The 22,899-nt window shown below is 35.6% G+C and overlaps 1 protein-coding gene across 1 annotated transcript; it reads left to right on the forward strand.

Moving 5' to 3' along the window:
* The first annotated feature begins 1,904 nt into the window (after positions 1 to 1,904).
* On the forward strand, positions 1,905 to 3,535 carry LOC116001004. Its single transcript, XM_031240899.1, has 4 exons — positions 1,905 to 2,066; positions 2,158 to 2,355; positions 2,429 to 2,644; positions 2,879 to 3,535. Exons 1-4 carry the CDS (start codon positions 2,064 to 2,066, stop codon positions 3,134 to 3,136), a joined length of 675 nt encoding a protein of 224 aa, XP_031096759.1. The 5' UTR covers positions 1,905 to 2,063; the 3' UTR covers positions 3,137 to 3,535.
* Positions 3,536 to 22,899: the final 19,364 nt, after the last annotated feature.

A 22,899-nucleotide genomic window follows, 5' to 3' on the forward strand; every position in this document is an offset into this window, starting at 1 on the left:
AGGAAGTGATCGAGTTAATATTCTTAAGATTGTATTCATATTTAAGATTCTTTATTTTACACAAAAAAAAATAATAATAATAAAAAAAAAAAAACAAAAGAAGAGAATGCTTCAAATTCAAATGTTGTTACGACTTATAATGACATTGTTCATAAACAACATATTGATATGTAAATGTTTAATGGGAAAATGACACTTATTTTCTATGAGTCATATGTGTATGACACTTTTTCCCCCTTGAGTTATTATGTATTCACATTTGCTCCTTAATAATGTTAAAAATGGCGATTTTCTCCCTTATATGTTAGATGTACATTTTTATCCTTAAAAATAATCTAGTATTTCATTTATTTTTCTTCTCCAATAAATCAATACTTATATGTATTGATGACTACGGTTTGGTTCGAACCTAACCAAACATTGTAGCAATCAAATCGAAACAGTAGGGATGGTTTGGGTTACGATTCAAAACCCAAAAAAATAAAATAAAATAAAATAAAATAGTTGTTAAATTTAGACTATTTTAAAAATAAAAAATAGAGCTTACAAAAAAAAAAATTTTGAATTGGTGTTTCAAACCAAAACTGGAACCTTCTTAAAAAGTTTTCGTTCCGATTTATCATTTCCCATAACCATGAATCGGAATCGAACCGTAGTCATATTTACTTATATGTGGAATTAGAAGAAATGTGAAACTGAAACCTTCTTAAAAAGTTCTCGTTCCGATTTATCATTTCCCAGAAGTCCAGAACCATGAATCGGAATCGAACCGTAGTCATATTTACTTATATGTGGAATTAGAAGAAATGTGAAAATGATCAAACAATATTGGTAAATGATAAATCAGTTCGGTTCGGTTCTAGTTTCGATTTTGAACCGTCAATTCAAAATTTATTTATTTATTTAATTTTGTAAATTCTATTTCTTATTTTGGAAATAGTCTAAATTCAACAATTCTTTTATTTTATTTCGATTTAGAATCGTAACTAAAATCGTCCTTATTGTTTCGGTTCAATTATTACAGTATCCGGTTAGGTTCGAATCGAACCGTACTCATTCCTACATATAAGCAATAATTTGATGTAGAAGAAAAATAAATGAAAAACTTCTTTTTAAGGGTAAAAAAGTCCATTTAATAATAAAAGAGAGAAAATCCGCCACTTTAACATAATTTAGGGGACAAATATGAATACATAAATAATTTTGGAGGAAAAAAGTGTTATAAGCATATAACTCAGAGACGAAAAATGTAAATTTTCATTTAAACATTTACATATCAATATGTGGGTTGATGAACAATGTCGTTATAAGTCGTAACAATGGATGCTTTAGGGGGATGTGTGAATTATATAACATAAATAATGTGTCACTATTTTCTCAAATTATAATTAATTAAAAAATTACTTCCATACATTATTCTAATGAATGAGAAACTTCACTTAAGACTTGTTTTCAGTGACATCAAACCCTTCCCTTTATACGGGAGGTGATGGGTTCGAGCCTCAGTGGAGGCAATGCTGACTCCTGCATTGTAATAGAGTTAGTAGTATTCAAAAAAAAAAAAAAAGACTTGTTTTCAGTAGTAGGATGATGTTAAGTCTCGAAATTTGATTTCCTTTTTCATATGTTTGAAACAAATTTATAAAGTTTAAGATATAATTCAATCACATTGAAAAATCATCTAAGTTATAAAAAACAAAGAATGAAAAAGAAAAATATGTAACACATGGCGATATCGAGGAAGGAAAATGAATTGAAATGGAAAGAAAGAGGTCGGTTCCTTACACCCAACGTATTTTGTTTATGTATGCCTTTGAGAGGATAAGAACGACCTCCTCTTTCTTTTTTCTTTTTCTTTTTTTAAATAAAAAAATGAATAGACAAAAAATCCAATTTTGCCCCCTCCCCCAAGCCAGTGCAATACAAGTACCTGACTCTTTGTCACCGCCTCCACTTCTGTACTCTCCCATTCCCCAATTAACCTTTTCTATTCTCCCACAAAGCCTTTCAAGCTGGCGATTGATAATCAAGACACCACTGTGAAGCCCAAGAACAGGAGAATCATGGTAATGTAATCCATTCCCCATTTCTTCAATTTCCCATTTTTCCGGTTGGTTGGTTCTATTTGTTGTTTACTTTTTGATGATATATATATAGGGAGCTGGAGGGCCTGATGAGGATGACAATAGATGGCCGCCATGGCTGAAACCCATGCTCAAAGAACGCTTCTTTGTTCAATGCAATCTCCACGCCGATTCCCACAAGAGCGAATGCAATATGTTCTGCCTTGACTGTATCAATGGCCCTCTCTGCTCTCTCTGTTTGCCCAATCACTCACACCACCGCGCCATTCAGGTATTCAATCTTCACCCAGAAATTGTCTGCGTTGACTTTGGTTTTTGTTCCTCATTTGATGGGAATTTTGCAGATTAGGAGATCATCGTACCATGATGTGATCAGAGTGAACGAGATTCAGAAGTTTCTGGACATTTCTGCTGTCCAGACCTACATTATCAACAGCGCCAAGGTTGTGTTCTTGAATGAGCGGCCCCAACCCAGGCCCGGCAAGGGCGTCACCAATACCTGTGAAGTTTGCCACCGCAGCCTTCTTGACTCTTTCCGTTTCTGCTCTTTGGGCTGCAAGGTAAATTCTGATTTCGCAACCTAAGCTCTGATACAATCTGATACCATTTATCCAAGTTATCATGTTACACATTTTTCGAGACATTAAATTTGGAACTTGGCCCTTTACTTTTCATCGGCCTCTGTCTGGGTGTTGGAGTTGGTTTTTACTGGCCAAATTCTTGCATTTCGAGGCGGCGATTGAAGATTTTTTTTGGATTATTTCAAGATTGTATTGGCTTCTCTACGTTTACAGATTGTCGGGACATCCAAGAATTTCGTGAGAAAGCCGAAACGGTTGCCGGAGAAGAAGAGGACGGCGGCGATGGCGGCGGCGGCGTCGGACTCGGAGGACTCGTATTGCAGCCGCCATAGCCATGGGCGGGTGAGCAGAAAGGTGCAGAGCTTCACACCGTCAACGCCACCACCAACTTGTGTTAATTACAGAACTGCCAAGCGAAGAAAGGGAATTCCACACAGAGCCCCAATGGGAGGGCTCATCATTGAATACTAGGCTTTTGCAGTTTTGCTCACAGGCCCTTCATCTTCTCCTAAATTACCCTAATCCCCCCACCCCCACCCAAAATGATATACACCCACCCTAGCTCACCCATAGCCATGTTGTTGTTGTTGTATGTATATAGTAGCCACTAATAGAAGAATGAAGGTTAAGATAAAAAAAAAAATGTAGGGGCAGAAGTTGGAATAAGTAAATGTGGAAGGACTAAAGCCGCTAAGTTAGAAGTTGGGCTTAGAAAATAAGCTATATAAATAATAATAATAGTTTGATAATGAAATATGAGATACTAGAGTGGTTGTTTACACATATAACAGGTTTTTGTGTGTATGGATGAAAAATGTAAATATCGTTTTCTGTGTTTATATGCCGTAATGGAATATCACTTTGTTATTTTTTCTTGCATTCTTTTATTATATTATTATCTTTCTTTTTTCTCATCTATGGGAAAGCAGAACTGAATAATAATATTTAAAGATAAGTGCTAGAATTTGTCATTATTTAGAATAAGATAAATTTTAAATAGCATTTTTCTTAATATTAAAGCTGGTTTATTTATGTCTACATGAGCGTAATTTACTGGTTCAAGCAATATTTGCAAGAAAAGATTAAAGTTTAAAATTTGATTACAGTAGTGTTACGGTTATGTTCGAAGTGAGCAGATAAGCACTGTTTGAAAGAAGAGATCAAGGTTCGAAGTTTAACCATGACAGTTTAAAATAGTCAGATTTTTTATGCGTATTTGGATATGTTTGTTGAGTCACTAAATTATCGTAATTTACATACTATTACATATTCTGTCGGGTTAGAGTGTGGGGAGTATTTTGAAGTTGGGAATTCAAATTTTGGGAGAAAAAAAATTGGTTTATTTGCTTATTCTGGAAAATGTTGACTGGTTAAGAGGGGCCGAGGTGGGGACACACGTGGGATAGGTTAACATGGTAGTCGCCATCTACTGTTACGTGTCGGGAGGTGATTGGTAAGTGGAAAGCTAAATGTCTCGATTCTCGGATCAATAAATTAGGTTTAGCCGCCCTCGGGAAATAATATTAATGTGGATTTTCATGGTGGAGGAGTTTCCTTTGAATTCAGTGATTTCTGCCGCACGATTGGAATCGTACGGTGCTGATTGGGTTTAGTGTTTCTCAGTGGGTGGGTGGAATCCCAAATCCTTTCTTTCTTTTCAACATTAAAAAATTATGGTAAAATATTGGGAAAATACTACGTAGATTCACACGTTTTACTGAAATTTTTAATCCTTATAAATTTTGGATGGAAACATTTTTCTGGAATTCTCACGATGAAAATATCTCATCCTTATTTGTCACATCATGAAAGAAGTAAAAGTGAGTGAGTGAAATTTAAGATTACATGTTGTTTTAGTAGAACTCTAAATACTGTGCTTCTCCTATTACAAATAATAATTTATTAATAACCAGCTTAGTTGGCATGAGTAGCCGTAGACTTTAGTCCCTTACGAGCGGTTGGGAGCTCGAACACCTTCTCGTATGGACAAACTAATCTGGCCAGCACTTTGTCCCTTAATTGGGTCGGTCCGGTTCAAACAAGGATTAGTTTGAATATGATATGGGCTTAAAAGTTCTTTATACAGTTAAGGTCTATTCAGGACCAGTTGTTATACCGTGGACCATGATCACAAAACGATATCGTTTCAATACGTGGGAGGAACGGTTCCCATAATTCTCTGTAATTGATACTACAGTTCATCTCAAATGATACTGCACTTGTGTTGAACTGATACTGCAGTTGTGTTGAACTGATACTGCAGTTGTCGGAGGTCGTTTCATCCGTCTGGAACTGTAGTTGTGTTGAACTGATATTGCAATTGTGTTGAATTGATACTGCGGTTGTGTTGAAAGGGAACTGCAGTTGAGTAGAACGGAGGCAGTTTCATCCGTCTGTTTTTATTAATCAAAACGACGTCGTTTTGATGCGCGGTACACAGTAAAATTTGTGACTCAAGACACCTCGTGGTCTAAAAAAAAGGATTAATGGGTATTGTCTCATGCTTTACTCTTTTTTTTTTCCTTTTTTGAAACACATATTTTTTACAATGTAATATCTGTTCTATAATTTCTCATTCTTTTTCAGTCCAAAGAATAAATGTCTCACCACCGTACCACCAGGGTTCAATCCTATGACAACCCATTTTTTTTGAGTACTATTGACTCTGTTACAATGTAGTATCTGTTCATAGCTACTTTCTCAACCTACTGAAACACAAAGAATCAACAGTTGCCTCCACTGAGGCTCGAACCTACTCCCATCATCCATGTGAGTACTCATTTAGAATGGTAACAGAAGTGTTATCACAATATATAGTAGTTGGCTCCTCATACCCTACTTGTTTTGTCAAAATTTTAACTTGTGTTTATTTCCATTTTTTAATTTCTATTTCTCAATATCTGTTTTTAAAATTTTTTTTTTATAAACTACATTTATTAACACTTATTTTCTCTAATTTTAACTTTTCATTATAAAAAATATTAATTACTAAACACATCATTCAAATTACAGCATTGTTCATGCCACTTTTTTCTTTTAGTTTGCTATATTTTTCTAACAAAACTGTGATTTATTGCTGTTTAAGTTATCAAATAAATATAGAATAAGAAGAAATAAATTAGAAAGCATTGAAATATGAATACAACTTGTATAAATTATACTCTGTATGTACTAATGACCCAATTTTTTTTTTCCAAACTCAACGACTATTGGAAAGTAGAATTATTGTACCAAAAAGAGTGAGGTTAGACCTCGGAGTCAAACACCAATATAATCAAATTGATATTTAAATCTATTAAAAAAAAAAAGAAATAATGACCAAATAGGTCACAGAACTACGCACGAAACTGTAATTGGACCATCGAACTAAAAAAAAATACAATTAGGTCTCAGAACAACACAAAATCAAGCAAAAGTCTCAGAACAACACAAAATCAAGCAATTGAACCAAAAATGACATGTTTACCTATTAAATTAGTTGTTGACATGGCTGTTACCAGATTTTAAAAAAAATTAATTTTATTTTAATAATTTTAAATAAATAAATTATAATTAAAAAAAAAAGAAAAAAAGAAAAAGAAGCCAAGCTATCGGAGCTTCGTCTCCAGGTTGCTGGAAACGAAGCCGCAGGTTCCTCTTTCTTTTTTTTTTTTTAAATTAATTTATTTAAAATTTATTAAAATAAAATTAAAAAAATTATTTTTTAATTGCTTGATATTGCATTGTTTAGGGATTAAATTATAATTTTTTTGAATTTAATGACCTAATCGTAATTTTATGTGTAGTTCATTGACCTATTTGATTCTTATTCTAAAAAACAAAATGAAATTTCAGATTCAACATTCATGATACTGTTAAGCTTGTTTGGGTGGGGTGGGGGTAGGGGGGACAAACTGAAATTGAGGCAGTTTGTTTATAAAATCTTGTGAGCTGCAGATGGCTTGTCGTCATAAGGAATTGATGGTTTTTTGTCATGGATGCTAAATGTTGTCTGAAATGGTTGTGGAGGGCAAATTATACCATTTACTACAATTCACCTTGCATATTTTAGACCTTAATTTAAAATAAAATGTAAATTATGTGTGTATGCGGTTAATATATTATGTGTCTATATAAAAATTAAAGGTACATACTCTATAGTTAACATATTATATATCTGCAGTTAACTTATTATGCGTCTTAATAAACTTATATATAAGCGAAGAATAATATGTTAATAACTGCAAACACATACTTTTTGAATTAGTGTTCACAATAAAAGGTGGACCTGGTCCATAGTACAACAATAGGCTAGGAAGTTGGTGAAACAAACAGTAGTTATTGTGTGGACCATGGTCCGGTCCAATTACATTTTTATAGCTCATAATTTTTGGTTATTAATGTTAAGATATTTTTGGTTTTTCAGTATTTTGGCTATTTGACAGTTATTTACTTTCGGTTTTGGTTGGTGACCGATAACAACATACATATGTAAAAGAACCGATATATGTATATATACTAGTTATCACACGCGCGTTGCGCGATTAAACCAATGCCCAATGCGTAGTTTTAAATTAGTGTTCCTTAATTAGATAACGTAGTCATATAGTAATGAGAGAAAAAAAGGCTAATAAATTAATAAAAATTAAAGTAATAGTCTCAATGCTTATATATTTTAATAAAACATAAGGAGTAGCTAAAATGTTTAGAATATAGAGGAATATAATGAGAACCACAACATTAAATACAAAGATACAATTATAGATGAACATATTATACAATAGATATATTTACATAATGATATTGAAGTTATACTAATTAATGAGTATACCCAATTACCGATCATTGATTTTAAAATAAAATTGTAATCATTATGAGTACAAATACAAATAATAGAATCAACATGATAAGATTTTGACAATCATGCCTATAGAATGTCACGTAAAGGTGTGTTGTAGAATATGTTAGGTTTAGTTTTGGGTGAACACCAGTAAGAAGTAGAGGGGTTTATATACTGTTGTTTTGAGTAGAATAATGGTTTAGTTAGGAATCTATACAAAATTGTATTATAGAATCCTATTAAAACTTCAATATTTTAATTTTAAGTACACATTAGATGTTGTGATTATTAAGAAACAAATTGCCAATTTGTTTGAAAATTGTAATAAAGAAACAAATTGCCTAAAGAATTTGATGTTAAACTTCTGTTATATTTGACGGAAAGAATTTGGTAAAATTATAAAAGATTAGGATATATTAGGAATTTAATTGAAGGTTGCACGATAAGAAGAACACAAAGTACAATATGTTAAAAGAAGATTACTACACCAATTTTTTTTTAAATTTCAGTTAAGGGTCTAACATTATTGGCTCTTATTAAAAGTGTAGATGTAGATGTAGATAAGGACCAATAACACACAAAGCAGACATAAACACCGATAAATACGAAAGGAACTTAACTGCACAAGAACAAGCTAGGAAGAATACTTATTACAAAATTATGCACTTGAACAGTTTCATGCAAACAGAGTACTTACAAATTAAAACTACAAAATTATTCTTCCTTTTCAATTCTCATTGCCATTAGTACTTCTTTGTGCCATCTTTTGCCTCTCAGCAGCCCTTCTCATATTCCGTAACACTAAATCTTCGTAGGCTTGAAACCTTTCCAGACTCTTCCACGGCCCATCTTCATTTTCTTCCCTCCAACCCGGCGGCGGCGGAGTAGCAGCGGCACGTCTTTTCGCATTCATGGAAGCTAACTCCTCTTCCTGTTTTCTCTTATGTTTGGCTCGAAATTCCGCAATTTCCTCCCACAACTTCTTACAGATGCGTTCTTCTTCTTCTTTTTCATCTCTGCGTTTTTCTTCTTCTCTTTCGAGATCGGACATCATCTTCTCACGCTTAGCATCATTCATAAAGCTGCGTTTTGTCGTCCGGTTACGTCTGGCCCTGACCACATCGTCATACTCTCTCCTAGCCTTCCTATCACTGAGAATCTCATAGGAGGCCTTCAAAACTTTTGGAAGTGGATATTTGCATTTGGATCGTTAGGTCTTTTATCGGGATGTAACTCCAGAGCTTTTACACGATAGGCTTTAGCTATGTCTTTATCGGAAAGCCTGGCTCCTTCTTCACCGGAGGGTATGCCTAAAATGGCATAATGATCGGAATCCATAATGAATATGAGAGTATATAGAAAATAATATAAACTGCTGAATATTGCTTCTTTGTTCTCTTTCATGTGTGAGCTCTATTTATAAATAGAGCCTACAAGGAATAAAAATCTTAAGCTGAATGATGAAGTAAAGCTCAAGCATGCTATGCTAAAAAGAACTAGGGTTTCTTCTCTCGTGCTGCATCCCTCCATGACAGCGCCGCAGGGGGTCTTCCCAACCCCCACCCTGGCCAAATCTTTCGCTGATATTCTCTCCATCAACTCCACTGATCCTTTCACAATCAAGCCTACAGAGAGATTCAAAGGTCTCCCAGCAATCTCTTTTTCGGATGCAGAAGTCGAGCTTTTTGCTCTTCGCTACAAATTTGCTCTGATTGGAAAATTTCCCCAAGGTCGACCATCCATTGCAGTTTTCCGCAAAGCTTTTGAAACTATAGGTTTTGGAGGAGTCTACACGATTGGTCTCATAGATCAGAAACACCTCCTTCTTAACTTCGACCGAGAAGAAGACTTCCAAAGATGTTGGCTTCGCAAATCTTGGATGATCAATGGTTTCCTAATGAAAGTCTTCAAATGGTCGCCGGATTTCCGCCCTGATGTCGAATCCCCAATCGTCCCCGTCTGGATTGCTTTAGAAGGTCTCCCTGCTCATCTCCAAGATAAAAGAGCAGTTTTCTCCATTGCAAATCTGATAGGCAAACCTCTTAAAGTTGATTCGTCTACTCTGTCTCACAACCGCCCCTCTGTTGCAAGGATCTGCGTGGAGCTGGATGTCTCAAAACAAAGGCCAGATCTAATCTGGATAAATAATGGATCCTATGGAGGTTTTTCCCAACCTATTATTTATGAATTCATTCCAGATTATTGTCTTGATTGCAAAAAATTTGGCCATATGAAAGCCGAGTGCCACAAACATATTCAAGCACAAACTTCTCAACCCAACCACCAAAGCTCTGAACAGACCCTCTCGATGAACATACCCCGCCACCCTCCCCCTTTTATTGAACCTCCTCAGAAAAGTTGGAAAAAGAAAGACCCACAAATCTCTGTTATTGTTCCAATGACCGAAGACTCTGATCCCCCTCAATCTTCAAAACTTGTTCAAAAAGATCCTGAAGCCACACAAACTAATCCTGAAGAACCTCCTCTAAACAACCAACTAAACCCAACAATTCCGAACCTCGAACCTTCTCTTCCAGACCACAATACCATAGGCTCAGTTCTTATTGACGACCACAGTATTCAACAGCTTCATAATAACTTTATGAATTTATCACCTGGTCACTGGTCTGATGGCGATGAAACTAAAGACACCAGACCGATCCCTAATGCCTTGATCATCTCTTGGAAGAAGGATAGCATTCTCCTTTCAAAGAAACTCTCGAAGAAATTTGGTGGTTTTGTTCAGGTCTCAGGAAAAAAAAGTCGCCCTCGGAAAGACTACTCCTCAAGCACTCCTTCGGTCTCAACTCGTCTGGCTACTGGATCCCTCTCGAGAGTTTCTTTCCCTCACCGTTGGAAATGAAGATTATGTTCTGGAATGTCAGGGGTCTTCTCTCTTCACGTCGAAGACTCCGTAGAATTGTGAGACGTGAAAATCTTGCTCTTCTTGCTGTCTCTGAACCCTTTCTCTCTTCGGCTCAGGCTGAAGATTATGCAAGGAACCTTAACTTTAACTCCTTCTTCTGTTCTACAAAATGCAAACTCTGGCTTTTTTGGCTGGACCTTTTTCATCTTGATGTTATCACGGATTCCGATCAATTTATCCACTGCCGTTTGTGTTATTTACCATGGAATTTCAATTTTGACTTTGTTGCAGTCTATGCTAAACACAGCAGAGGTGAAAGACAGCAACTCTGGATCCAACTAAGTAACATTCTATCATTGCCAAATCCAACTCTCATTGGAGGAGACTTCAATGTCATTGCTGATATGGCGGAATATAGGGGAAATGCAATTCCAGATTTAAATTCTCTAGCTGACTTCTCATCTTTTATATCATCCCACTCTCTTCTAGATCTCTCTACTCTTGGAGGTCTATTCACATGGACAGGTACCCGATCAGCGGGTCATGTTTGGAAAAGATTGGATCGTTTTCTCTTCAATATAGATTTTCGAGATCTATTCTCGGGAGTCACGGGAGTCCTTCTCAATAGAACAACTTCAGACCACTCACCGATCATCTTCTCAGGAACAAATGCTAAACTGATGGTCCCAAAACAATTCAGGTTTCAGAAGATGTGGACCACCCATAAAGATTTTTTTGATCTTGTGCGAAATATCTGGCAGGAACCGGTTATTGGAGAAGGAATGAAGGCTCTTACACTCAAACTAAAAAAACTCAAAATGAAGCTACGTGAATGGAACTGGTCGACCTTCGGCAATATTTTTGATAAAATCAAGGCCGCTGAAGAAGCAGTCTCTGAAGCTCAGCTTCGATTTGATGAAGAACCAAACGAGACTAGACGAGAAACTCTCAGTCGGGAAAAAGCTTTTCTCCTTCTGGCTTTAAAGCAAGAGGAAATTTTCTGGAAGCAAAAAGCTCGTGTAAAATGGCTTCGAGAAGGAGATGCAAATACAGCTTTCTTTCACACTACGGTGAAAGACAGAATCCGTAGACAACGCATCTGTGGAGTACGAAACTCAGAAGGAATCATCCTTACGGAGCAACATGAAATCCAATCTGAGGCAGTAAAATTTTTTTCGAGCTTATTTAAAGCAGAAGAATGCACAGATATGAATGATCTTCTGGATTTTATCCCTCCGCTTCTCTCTGCAGACGACAACCATTCTCTTAACTCGATTGTCACTCTCGAAGAAGTCAAAACTGCCATTTGGGGATTAGACCCAGATAGCACTGCTGGTCCAGATGGTTTTTCAGGATTCTTCTTTAGATGCTGCTGGGATATAATCAAAACGGATGTTTATAAAGCTGTTCTAGAATTTTTTGCAGGTGTACCAATACCCCAAGCAATCTCCAGTACACAAATTGTCCTCATTCCGAAGAACTCAAACCCCGAGACCTTTGCTGATTTCCGACCAATCTCTCTCTGCACCTTTGTAAGCAAGATCTTCACGCGCATCATAGCAACACGTTTGCGCAGCTTTCTCCCAAAACTAATTTCTCAAGAACAAGCTGGTTTTGTTAAAGGAAGATCAATTCAGGATAATATTCTTCTGGCTATGGAACTGATTCAATCAATCAACAAAAGATGTCGCGGTTGTAATGTAGCAATCAAACTTGATATGATGAAAGCTTTTGACCGTGTTGCATGGCCTTTCCTGCGTGCTCTTCTGCTCAAATTTGGTTTCTCTCCTACCTTTGTCAATTTGATTATGAATAATCTCGCTGCCACACGTTTTTCAATTCTCGTCAATGGAGTGAGTAGCGGTTTCTTCCAACCTTCAAGAGGAGTTAAACAAGGTGACCCTCTATCACCATTGCTGTTCATTTTGACATCAGAAGGTCTATCAAGAGCTTTAGTCAGAAAGATCGGAACCAACATTATTCAACCGTACAAGAGTTCCTCTCTGGCTTGTCCGATCATTTCTCATTTGGCCTTCGCAGACGATATCCTAATTTTTGCAAATGGTAGCCGCAAATCCTTACAGAATTTGAAATCCACCCTTCAAGGATATGAACATGCATCAGGGCAGAAAATTAACTTCTCCAAGAGTTTCTTTGTTACTTCTATTTTTGCCCCTGCTACCAGAATTAACACAATCTCTCGCGAGTTGGGTATGCAAAGATCCTCTACCCCTTTCAAATACCTTGGAATAAATTTATTCAAAGGAAGAAATAGATGCAGCTACTATCAATATATTCTTGATGGGATCGACAAGCGTTTGCAAGGCTGGCAAAGAAAGCTTCTTTCTCCTGGCGGCAGAATCACTCTTATAAAACATGTTCTATCATCGATATCGCTCTACTCCTTGGCTTCCATTCAACTCCCTAAAGGAACAATCCATTCTATTGAACAAAGAATGGCCAACTTTTATTGGGGTTCTCACAATGGACGCAACAAACGACACTGGGCTTCCTGGTCCAAACTCTGCTTCCCAGAAACTGAAGGAGGACTGGGATTTAAATCTTTGTCGGCACTACAATCTACCTTTGCTGCAAAATTATGGTTTTTATACAGAAAAGGTGGTTCATTGTGGAGCGATTATATGAGAGCCCTGCACCCAAACCCGAACATACCATCCAGATATTCTGACTCAATCACTTGGCGCCGCATGAAATCAGTTTCCTCTACAGTAGATGACAACACAACTGTTCTTGCAAATGAAATAATCTGGAAACCTTCTTCCTCAGGAGCTTTCACCTTTAAGACAGCTTACAATCTTTTTCGACCTACAAGATGCATCACCTTGTCCTCAACACACATCTGGTCAAAAAATATTCCAAAAAAAATTTCAGTGTTCATGTGGAGACTACTTCATCGCCATCTCCCCTTCCCTGATCGTCTTCAAAATTTTGGTTTCCACCAACCATCAGTGTGCCCTTTCTGCTGGAACGAGAGTGCTTCCCTTGAACACTGTATGTGGAGCTGTTCATGCAGTTTGAAAATCTGGAACCACTATGCAGCACTTCTGGATATTAATTTTACACTAGTCTCCTCAGTACGATCTGCTTGCCATGTCTGGTGGTTAGCAGATCCACCGACAAGATCTGAAACAGGCTGGAGCAATGTTACAGCTACATTCCGAGATTTAATGCCCTGTTTCATTCTATGGATCTTATGGAAGAAATATAATACTTTGATTCATGATGGGGGACGTTTCTCCCATGATAGAATTATTCAAGAAGTGAAAAAAGAATGTTTTGATCTCTCCATTGCTCATCCCTTTCAGTCCACTAAATCCTCTGACCGAAGACTTATTGACGTTGGCTTGGTGGCTTTTTTCACTGCACCAAAACCAAAGAGGACTCTCTGGATTAAATGGCATCACCCTCCCTCTGGCAGATTGAAGCTCAACTCCGATGCCGCCTTCTCCTCGGTCTCATGTGGAGGTGGCGCTGTCCTTCGCAACTCTAATGGTGCCATTGTTGCTGCTTTATCCTTTCCCCTTTCAGCTACTTCTGCGCTGGAAGCCGAAGCACTTGCTCTCGACTTCGCCATGAGATGGTGTGATTTGGTTGCACGAAAACCAACTCTCATTGAGATTGATTCATCGGTTCTAGTCCATCTTATCCTTCATAATGATGCTCCGATTCCATGGAAGGTCCGTCAATCTGTTACCAATATCCGTCAATTGCTCTCTTCTTGGTCAGCTTCAGTCGCTCACTCCTATCGAGAAACAAACATGGTTGCAGACTCTTTAGCTAACTTTGGTTGCTCTCTACTAGCTCCCTCTCTTTTTTTCACCCTCAACTCCTTACCACCCTCTGTTCTCACATTTCTCTTGTACGACTGGCGGGGTTTCTTGACCCCGAGAATAATTTTTCAATAAAATTTCTTTCTTGATAAAAAAAAAAAAAAAAAAAAAAAAAATCTTAAGCTGAATATAAATCTTAAGCTGACTCAAATTAGGAATCATTGTTACGTTGAGAATAGGGAATCCAATCTTACGGATAATAAACTAAATCTTATAGTATTATATTATAAATAATGAGTTCACCCCTTATTTTATATTTATTTGTTTGTTTATTTATTTATTATTGTGTATGTTTCTTTTTTTTTTTTTTTTATTTATGGAGTTTATTACCAAAATGGTCATTTGACTATTGCGAAATTACCAATTTAGTCCTCGATAATTTTTTGTTCCCAATTAAGTTCATCGACTTTGAAAAATTTAAGCAATTTGGTCCTCCGTTTATTTTGCCGTTAAATATCCGTTAAATCGGAACCAAATTGATAATTTTTCTATAGTAAAGGGACCAAATTAGTAATTAATTTTTCACTGAAATAGTCCCTTGATTATAGCAAAATTATCAATAATATTTCCGGAATGAAAAACTCCAATAAGACAGCCAAAGTCGGAGCCACCATCTCGCATTACTACTTAAAACTTGTGGGAGATCAGAACACTTTGCCAAAAAATCAAAGGTTGACGGAAAACTCAGACCACAAAACAATTACCAGTCCAAGTCGCCATGAAGCAATGAACAAACAATGACTTATGACAGAGCCATATGGCTCCAAAACAGAGCTCCCACACCAGCCTTCATGGACTTCCGATCCGCAGGCACCTAAATATATCCCAGCACGAATCTGAACATTTCTTCCATTTGGAGCAGGAAGCAGGCTGTGCCCAGGAAACGACCTTGCCAAACTCGAAATCTCCATTTTTCTTCACTATTTTCTACTGGGTTACGAGTGAGTTTATTACATTTGCAAGATTGAAGGTATTGTTGGTTTCTGGGAATTTTGCTGACAGGGTTTTCGGTTTAATTTGCAGACTGGAGTGGCAAAATCCTGACTGCCCACTCCAGTATTTACCACACACCAGGCCTACAGACAACTGTCTTGGCAAAGTGAGAAAATCAGTCTCATCATCTTCAACTATATAGACAACAAAGATTGCACAAGGAGAAAAAGATGCCAACAGCGATTTGTAGACCAGAAAGATCACCCTTTTACTTGTCAGTAGACAAGAGTATATATCAAGGAAAATTTTAATACAAATCTCACTACTAAATGAAATACAGAGTTGTTTTGTGTCAATCATTAAAAGCTAACTAACAATACAAACTGCTGATTTCTCCCATATGCGCTTGTTTGGTTATCAGCGGTTAGATGTTAGCAGTAGCAGGTTGTGTTAGCGGTTATCAAATAGCGGATTGTATTAGCAAGTTTGACCAGCAGATTGTATTAGTGGTTTGTAAAAAGTTGTTTGATAAAATTAACTGTTTAGCTTAGCGGTTAACATGTAAAATGACCTAAAATGACATTCATATTCATAACAATAATAATAATAATAATAATAATAATATTATTATTATTATATAAAATAAAATTTACAATAATAATTACAACAACAACAACAACAATAATAATAATAATAATTACAACAACAACAACAATAATAATAATAATAATACAAAATAATAATACAAAAAAAAAATTATAACAAAATTAAAAAATAAATAAATAAAGAAAGACAAAGGGAAGCCACGTGAAGGCTCCCTTTGTTAATGGATGTGGGATCAAAGATCCGACATCCAAAGATTAGCGAAGAGGAGCACTTGAAGAGGAGCTCAAGTGCTCCTCTTCCAAAATTTAAAAGCCTTAGGCTTCTCGCCGCTTGTGAGAAGGCTTTGGCTACAGTAATTTTTTTTTTTTTTTTTTAAAATTAGAAGTGAGGGCGTTTCCTCAATTTTCTCCAAAACGCCAAACTCAAACGCTGCTAATAGCAGTGTTTGAGTTTTCAGCGGTTTGGAGCAATCTGCTACTCCGCTGCTAACCAAACTTAGACTTTGGCGTTTTGACAAAGTTGACGGATCCGCCAATAACCAAACATGCCCAATAACTATCACATTCTACAGCAAAATAACTATCACATCCTCCAGAAAATGATGCAATGCAAGATGAATTGCTCATACTATAAGAACGGCACCAAAAACAATCATCAATTTCGATTCCGATAACATTTTAGAACAAGATGATACTGAATAGAGACAATTAATAATACTTGTGCAGAAGAGCCAAGAAATAAAGGCAGTGATTGCAGCATCGAATTCTATGAAAATTCATCTCAATATGTTGATCACAGGCAGCTGGATCAGATATGGAATGCACTATGAACTCATCCATGCATTCACTATACCTGAAGTTAGTAGATAAGACAGCCAACATTTATGCCATTATTCCAGAAAATAATTTATACTAAAAGAGGCTGACTGTGGGCAATAACAGACAATTGCTTTATAAATGGTTCCTTGACAACATTGGTAAGCAAACAATTGGATGTGCTAAGCAAACCAGAATGGAATCCTTTGAAGTGAGTCCCAAACAGAATGGATGCAAGGAAAATCACAATTTGGGCCAAACTAACTCAAAGAAAATTAAAATGATAGAGAATAGTAGAAAGTTAGGACGGAATTGTCCCAGCTTCGCTAAGAAAAAGAGGACCAAGAGACAGAGGGCAAATAAGTACAATTTATGGCTTCTGTAGAAGAGTAGTTAACAGAAAGTTATAGCAATGACAGTTCTCAAAGATAGGAAGACTAAGAAAAAATTTGACTGGGTATAGGTGAGTATTAATCTGCAGTCGGACTCTATTTAAATTACTTAAAAATATTTTGGTATCTTCCAATATCTCAGAGTTGTTATTGTTTCTTTAATTTGGGTTATATATAAATATAAAAAAAAATATTATATTGCATATAACATGCAGTAGACAAGATAACCAAACATAAGTATTTATATTGATTGCAGTAGTAGATTTTCTTATAATGAATTGAATTTGGAACAAAATTTTCATTTGATAGCATTAAGATAGTGTGCATGAACCAAACACAAAACAGTGAAACATACAAAATTTGTGCAAAAGAAAATCAAAGTTAGATTTATTATGAAATGGCTTCATTATATTCCTATGAAAAAAAATAATGTTATTAATTATTTAATCATTAAATATGTGCGATAATCTTGAACCTATCTATTTTACATATCGATAATGTTGAGTTCACTTGCCAGTTACCCATTGGATTAATAAGTACTTATATTAATTTAGCTTTCTAATGGAAAACTCCTTGGGCATAATATGAAAACTTTCCTATCCTGACTCTCAAAGCCTAACATTTATTCTGTCTTTTTATATTTTTAGTTAAGAACACTCAAATATTGGATTTAAGTCACTAGATAGAACTTGAAAAAAAACCAAACACCAAAATCTTGAACTAAAAATAAATCTTTATCTACACTTATAATAAGAGCCAATAATGTTAGATCCCTAACTGAAACTAAAAAAATATTGATGTAATAGTCTGCTATAACATATTGTACTTTGTGTTCTTCTTATTGTGCAACCTCCAATTAAATTCCTAATATATCCTAATTCTTTATAATTTTACCAAATTTTTTCCGTTAAATATAACGGAAGTTTAACATTAAATTCTTTAGGCAATTTGTTTCTTTATTGCAGTTTTCAAACAAATTGGCAATATTCTATAAGAGGGTGTTTGGTTGGATGGAAAATCTTTTCCATGGAAAAGATTTTCCATGAAGTGGAGGAAAATGTGTTTTTTCGTTGTTTGGTTGGATGGAAAATGTTTTCCATTGGAACTTGAGTTCCCAAAAATAAAGGAAAACAAATTCTTAGTTGGACGGTGGTATTTTGTTTTCCATGGAGTTTGGAAAGAAAGTTTGAGCAAGTAGATTATTTTATCCTCATCAATAATAATATAATATATTATCACTAATAATTGTTAAGGGCATATTGGTCTTTATATTCATAATTCCTTACCATTCCAAATTCAACCAAACAATGGAATTCATATTCCCAGTAATTTCTTTTCCACCAACCAAACAATGGAATCTATTTTCCTGGTAATTTGTTTTCCATGGAATTTGAATTCCATTTCCTTCAAATATTTTCTAGCGAACCAAACGGGCTGTAATACAATTCTGTATAAATTCCTAACTTAAAATTAGAATATTGAAGTCTTAATAGGATTCTATAATACAATTTTGTATAGATTCCTAACTAAACCAGGATTCTATAATACAATTTTGTATAGATTCCTAACTAAACCATTATTCTATAATACAATTTTGTATAGATTCCTAACTAAACCATTATTCTAATTTCTATGCAAAACAACAGTATATAAACCCCTACCATTCTCACTGGTATTCACCCAAAACTAAACCTAACATATTCTACAACACACCATCTACTTGACATTCTATAGGTATGATTGTCAAAATATTATCATGCTAATTCTATTATTTGTATTTGTACTCATAATGATTACAGTTTTTTTTTTTTTTTTAAAATCAATGATGTTATACTCATTAATTAGTATAACTTCAATATCGTTATGTATAATCTGTTCATCTATACTTGTATAATTGTATGTAATGTTGTGGTTCTCATTATATAACATCCTTTATTTATTTATTTTTTTGGTAAATTCACGAGGTCTTTCTTAGTATATGCTCATCGTACTTGAGGATGAAACAGTAAGTAAATAGTAAAAAATTTCTCCCTTTATTTATTATTATTATTATTATTATTATTTATTATTATTATCATCATCATCATCATCATCATCATCATCATCATCATCATCATCATCATCATCATCATCATCATCATCATCATCATCATCATCATCATCATCATTATTATTATTATTATTATGAAGATGCTCTCATTCACCACCAACATCATTGTAAATGCTATATCTAAATGCAAGGAACTCGGGTTCAATCAATAGTTCATCATCATCATCATCATCATCATCATCATCATCATCATCATCATCATCATCATCATCATCATCATTATTATTATTATTATGAAGATGCTCTCATTCACCACCAACATCATTGTAAATGCTATATCTAAATGCAAGGAACTCGGGTTCAATCAATAGTGTTTGATAATGACATTATTGGAATGTCTGATATCACTTTACAAACCAACAAATGGTACATCATCTCAAATGGCATTGTCAAACCTGTCCGGACGAACTATAAAGTACTTAATCACAAATACAATTACACATGGATTTTAAATGGTCAGACCGGTGTCCAAACAAGTGACAATGATAACACGTCATTTGCTCCCATGTAAGTGGTTTATTTGTTTCTACTTACTTTAGTTGCAATTTAGCTATTTATAACTTCGTTATGTTTTATTAAAATATATAAGCATCGAGACTATTTTTTTTTATTTTTATTAATTTAGTATTTTTTTCTCTCTCGTTATTATATGATTACTTCAACCAATTAAGGAACACTAATTTAAAAATACGCATTGGGCATTGGTTTAATCGCGCTACGCACGTGTGATAACTAGTCACTTAATACAACAGAATCTGTTTAACATTTTTACCTTAGACCTAGATCTCATAGAAAACACTAGTATAAATATATGTGCGGTGTGCAGCATAACATAAAGTCTACAGCCGAATAAATGAAATAAACCTATATAGTTTATTACTCTTCCTTAGTGAAGAAAAACAAAAACATTTTAATTAACATCCACAAAATGCAACAAGTTTATTATCTAAATATGTAAGCCATTAAAATTTTTATAAACCTTCTTTCTTTATCATTGCCTCCTATTTTGTAACTCCAAAAGCAGCTCAAGACACGTGGGAGACCATTTATCCTTAATTTGTGCAAATACCTTTTCATTCAGAGAGTCCATTATTATGCTTATGCTACCAAAGCTATATATTTGATAACCATCATGTGTCTTGCCTGCTACTTTGGCTTGAATAGCAAACCATTCTGCTACGCATGAGCTTCCATTATTACTTTCAAACTGAGTTCTGATCCACTGTCTAGTGTCTACTACAATCCCAGTGGAGACAAAGTTAACAGGCTTGGTAAGGTCTGCCTTCTTAGAAATGTGTTTCTTCCGCTTTTTGCCCCTTCCCTCATATTCCGAGAAGCAAAAATGCCATTGAGAACATCGTCTTTGGTCCGTGATAAGCCGTTAATTAACATATAAATATGCTTTAATTATACTAATTTCTAAGTGAATATTATGTGTTTGTGCAAGAAAGAAGTGTATTTCAGGTATTTACAGCTCAATCATTGGAAACCGAGACCAAGGCATGAGGAAGCGTAAAATGAAGACAAATCGGGATGAATTCAAGGCAAAAATTGGTCAAGAATGAAGGGTCAAAACCATAGCAAAGTTCAACGGAGAGTTGGAGCAAAGAAGAAGCCAAAAAACGCCACCGGGAGGGTGTCACGCTGGAGGTCACGCCTGACCTGCAGCGTGACACCGTGGTTAGCTTTCAGATGGTTTGTGTCACTCTGCAGGTCACGCCGTGACTCGCAGCGTGACCAGCACCATCTGAAAGTGGCCTGTGTGGTCACGATGAAGGTCAGGTCGTGACCTCCATCGTGACCTACAGACCACTTTGCAGATTCAAGGCGTCACGCTGCAGGTCACGCCGTGACATGCAGCGTGACGACCTGGAATCCGCGAGGCTCAAGTATGGTCACAATGAAGGTCACGCCGTGACCTCCATCGGGACCAGGCATCTTGAAGGTAGTTTTTTTTGGCACAATTTCATTAGTATAAATAGGAGTAGGCTTTATTTTGAACTCATCTTTCAATTTTTCTAAGTCTTCTTTTAGGTTTTCTCTCTACAAACACTTTAGAACATAAATCCATTATAATTCCATTAGTTTTGAAGAAGATTTAGAGAAGAATTATCCTTTGTAATAATCAATTTCACTACAATTTCATATTCAAATATTACATATTCATTCAAGTAAGAATTTCAACTTTTTCTTCTTTCAATTCTTAAATTTCTTTTGCATTTATCTTCATTGCCTATTACTCCAATTGTTTTAGTTTCTAATTTCATTATGAATTGTTAAATACTTTCGGGGTTTAAATTGAATTGCCTTGTATGAATGCTTACATGAATCAAATTGTTTAATCTAGGTTTTTCATTGCCTTTAGAATGAATGTGATCGTGAAATTAGGGAATTATTTGATTCTTTTTTTACTATGGCCAAATTATGCAAGAAATGTATGGAATTGGTGTTTCACCTATGAGAATAGGGATCCACCATAGCCAACCCTTTTACAATTCTAACTTGCCCTTGAGAAAGGGAGGTTGGAAGGGATTATGCACACAATGTGTTTGATTAAATGCCTCACATAGTCTAATTGCTATGAGAATGGGATTAGAACTGTGGTGATAGCCAATGTCCACGAGAGTGGCATTAACATTGACTTAATTCCCTCACTTCATTGCTTAACATTGTTAAGCCTAGAACCTTAGAACATTATAGAAGCATTTGTGCATTGCTATTTGATTTAAATCCCCCTCTTTATCATTGTTTATTTCTCAATTTTTTTAAAGGTAAATGTAGGTATTCCATTAATTCATAACATAAAACGTTTACATCAACGATCAATGAAATGGTAAACCATTCCTTACAGTCAGACATAGAAACAACTTTTCTAACTATGCTATAGAAAACTTAAATCGCAGATTGTTTCATAACTAGGATGCTATGTTCCTTCAGGGAGTTTAAAAATTCATCAAAGATCTGGGTCTTCGTCATCATTCATTTTTGCTCGCCCAGGATAAGATCAACACTTGTCGAAACCAAACTAAACGATTTATGCTAATGAAAATGAAAAGCTCGTGAAAGTAACGAGAGGAAAAATGCTCGTGAAATAAACGAGAGGAAAACACAATAATAGAGAAAATAAAAAGTGGGTAAAGGGTTGAGAGTTCAAGACTACCAACACAAACCCCATTACCTACCTACTATTATTTTATTCAAACGGAAAGAAAACGGAAGAAGAAGATCTGTGGCGGTGGTCGGAGGCGGACGGAGCTGCGACGGTGGTCGGGGCAGAAGAAGAGCGAGAGCAAACGTAGAAGGTAACCAAAACCGCCGGCTCAAAGCTCCATTAGAGCTCCGGCCGGAAGCCGACGGTGGAAGCCGAAATTGAGCAGCAGAGAAAGGCGTTTGGTTTTATTTCTCAATTTAATTACTTGTTTTTATCATTATCTCATGCAATCAAATATATCCATTCGGTTAGCTTTCAAACATTAGATGATGTTGTGCTTGACCCCTTGCTACTCAAATCCTTCCTAGCCATTCCAAGAGGATGGCAATCACTAAATTCAACCACTAAAATTACAACTTTCAGTTCGCACCCGCTTCTCCTTGCGGTTACGGTGGTAAAACTCGCCACCAATCCACTCGCAAATTATATTGTGGACCATGATCATAGCTGATATTGCAGTTGTGTTGAACGGATATTGCAATTGTGTTGAAAAGATACTGCAGTTGTGTTGAAAGAAAACTGCAGTTGCACAGAACAGAGGCCGTTCATCCATTCAACACAACTATAGTATCCGTTTAACACAACTGCAGTATCTTTTCAACACAACTGCAGTATCCGTTCAACACAACTA

The sequence above is a fragment of the Ipomoea triloba genome, chromosome 13, assembly GCF_003576645.1.
Source record: "Ipomoea triloba cultivar NCNSP0323 chromosome 13, ASM357664v1".
Taxonomy (NCBI): Eukaryota; Viridiplantae; Streptophyta; class Magnoliopsida; order Solanales; family Convolvulaceae; genus Ipomoea; species Ipomoea triloba.

Excerpts from the sequence above, each read along its gene's own strand:
- LOC116001004 (XM_031240899.1), top strand. Across the intron at positions 2,356-2,428 it reads CACACCACCGCGCCATTCAG|ATTAGGAGATCATCGTACCA; the intron begins GTATTCAATCTT and ends GGAATTTTGCAG. Across the intron at positions 2,645-2,878 it reads TCTGCTCTTTGGGCTGCAAG|ATTGTCGGGACATCCAAGAA; the intron begins GTAAATTCTGAT and ends CTACGTTTACAG.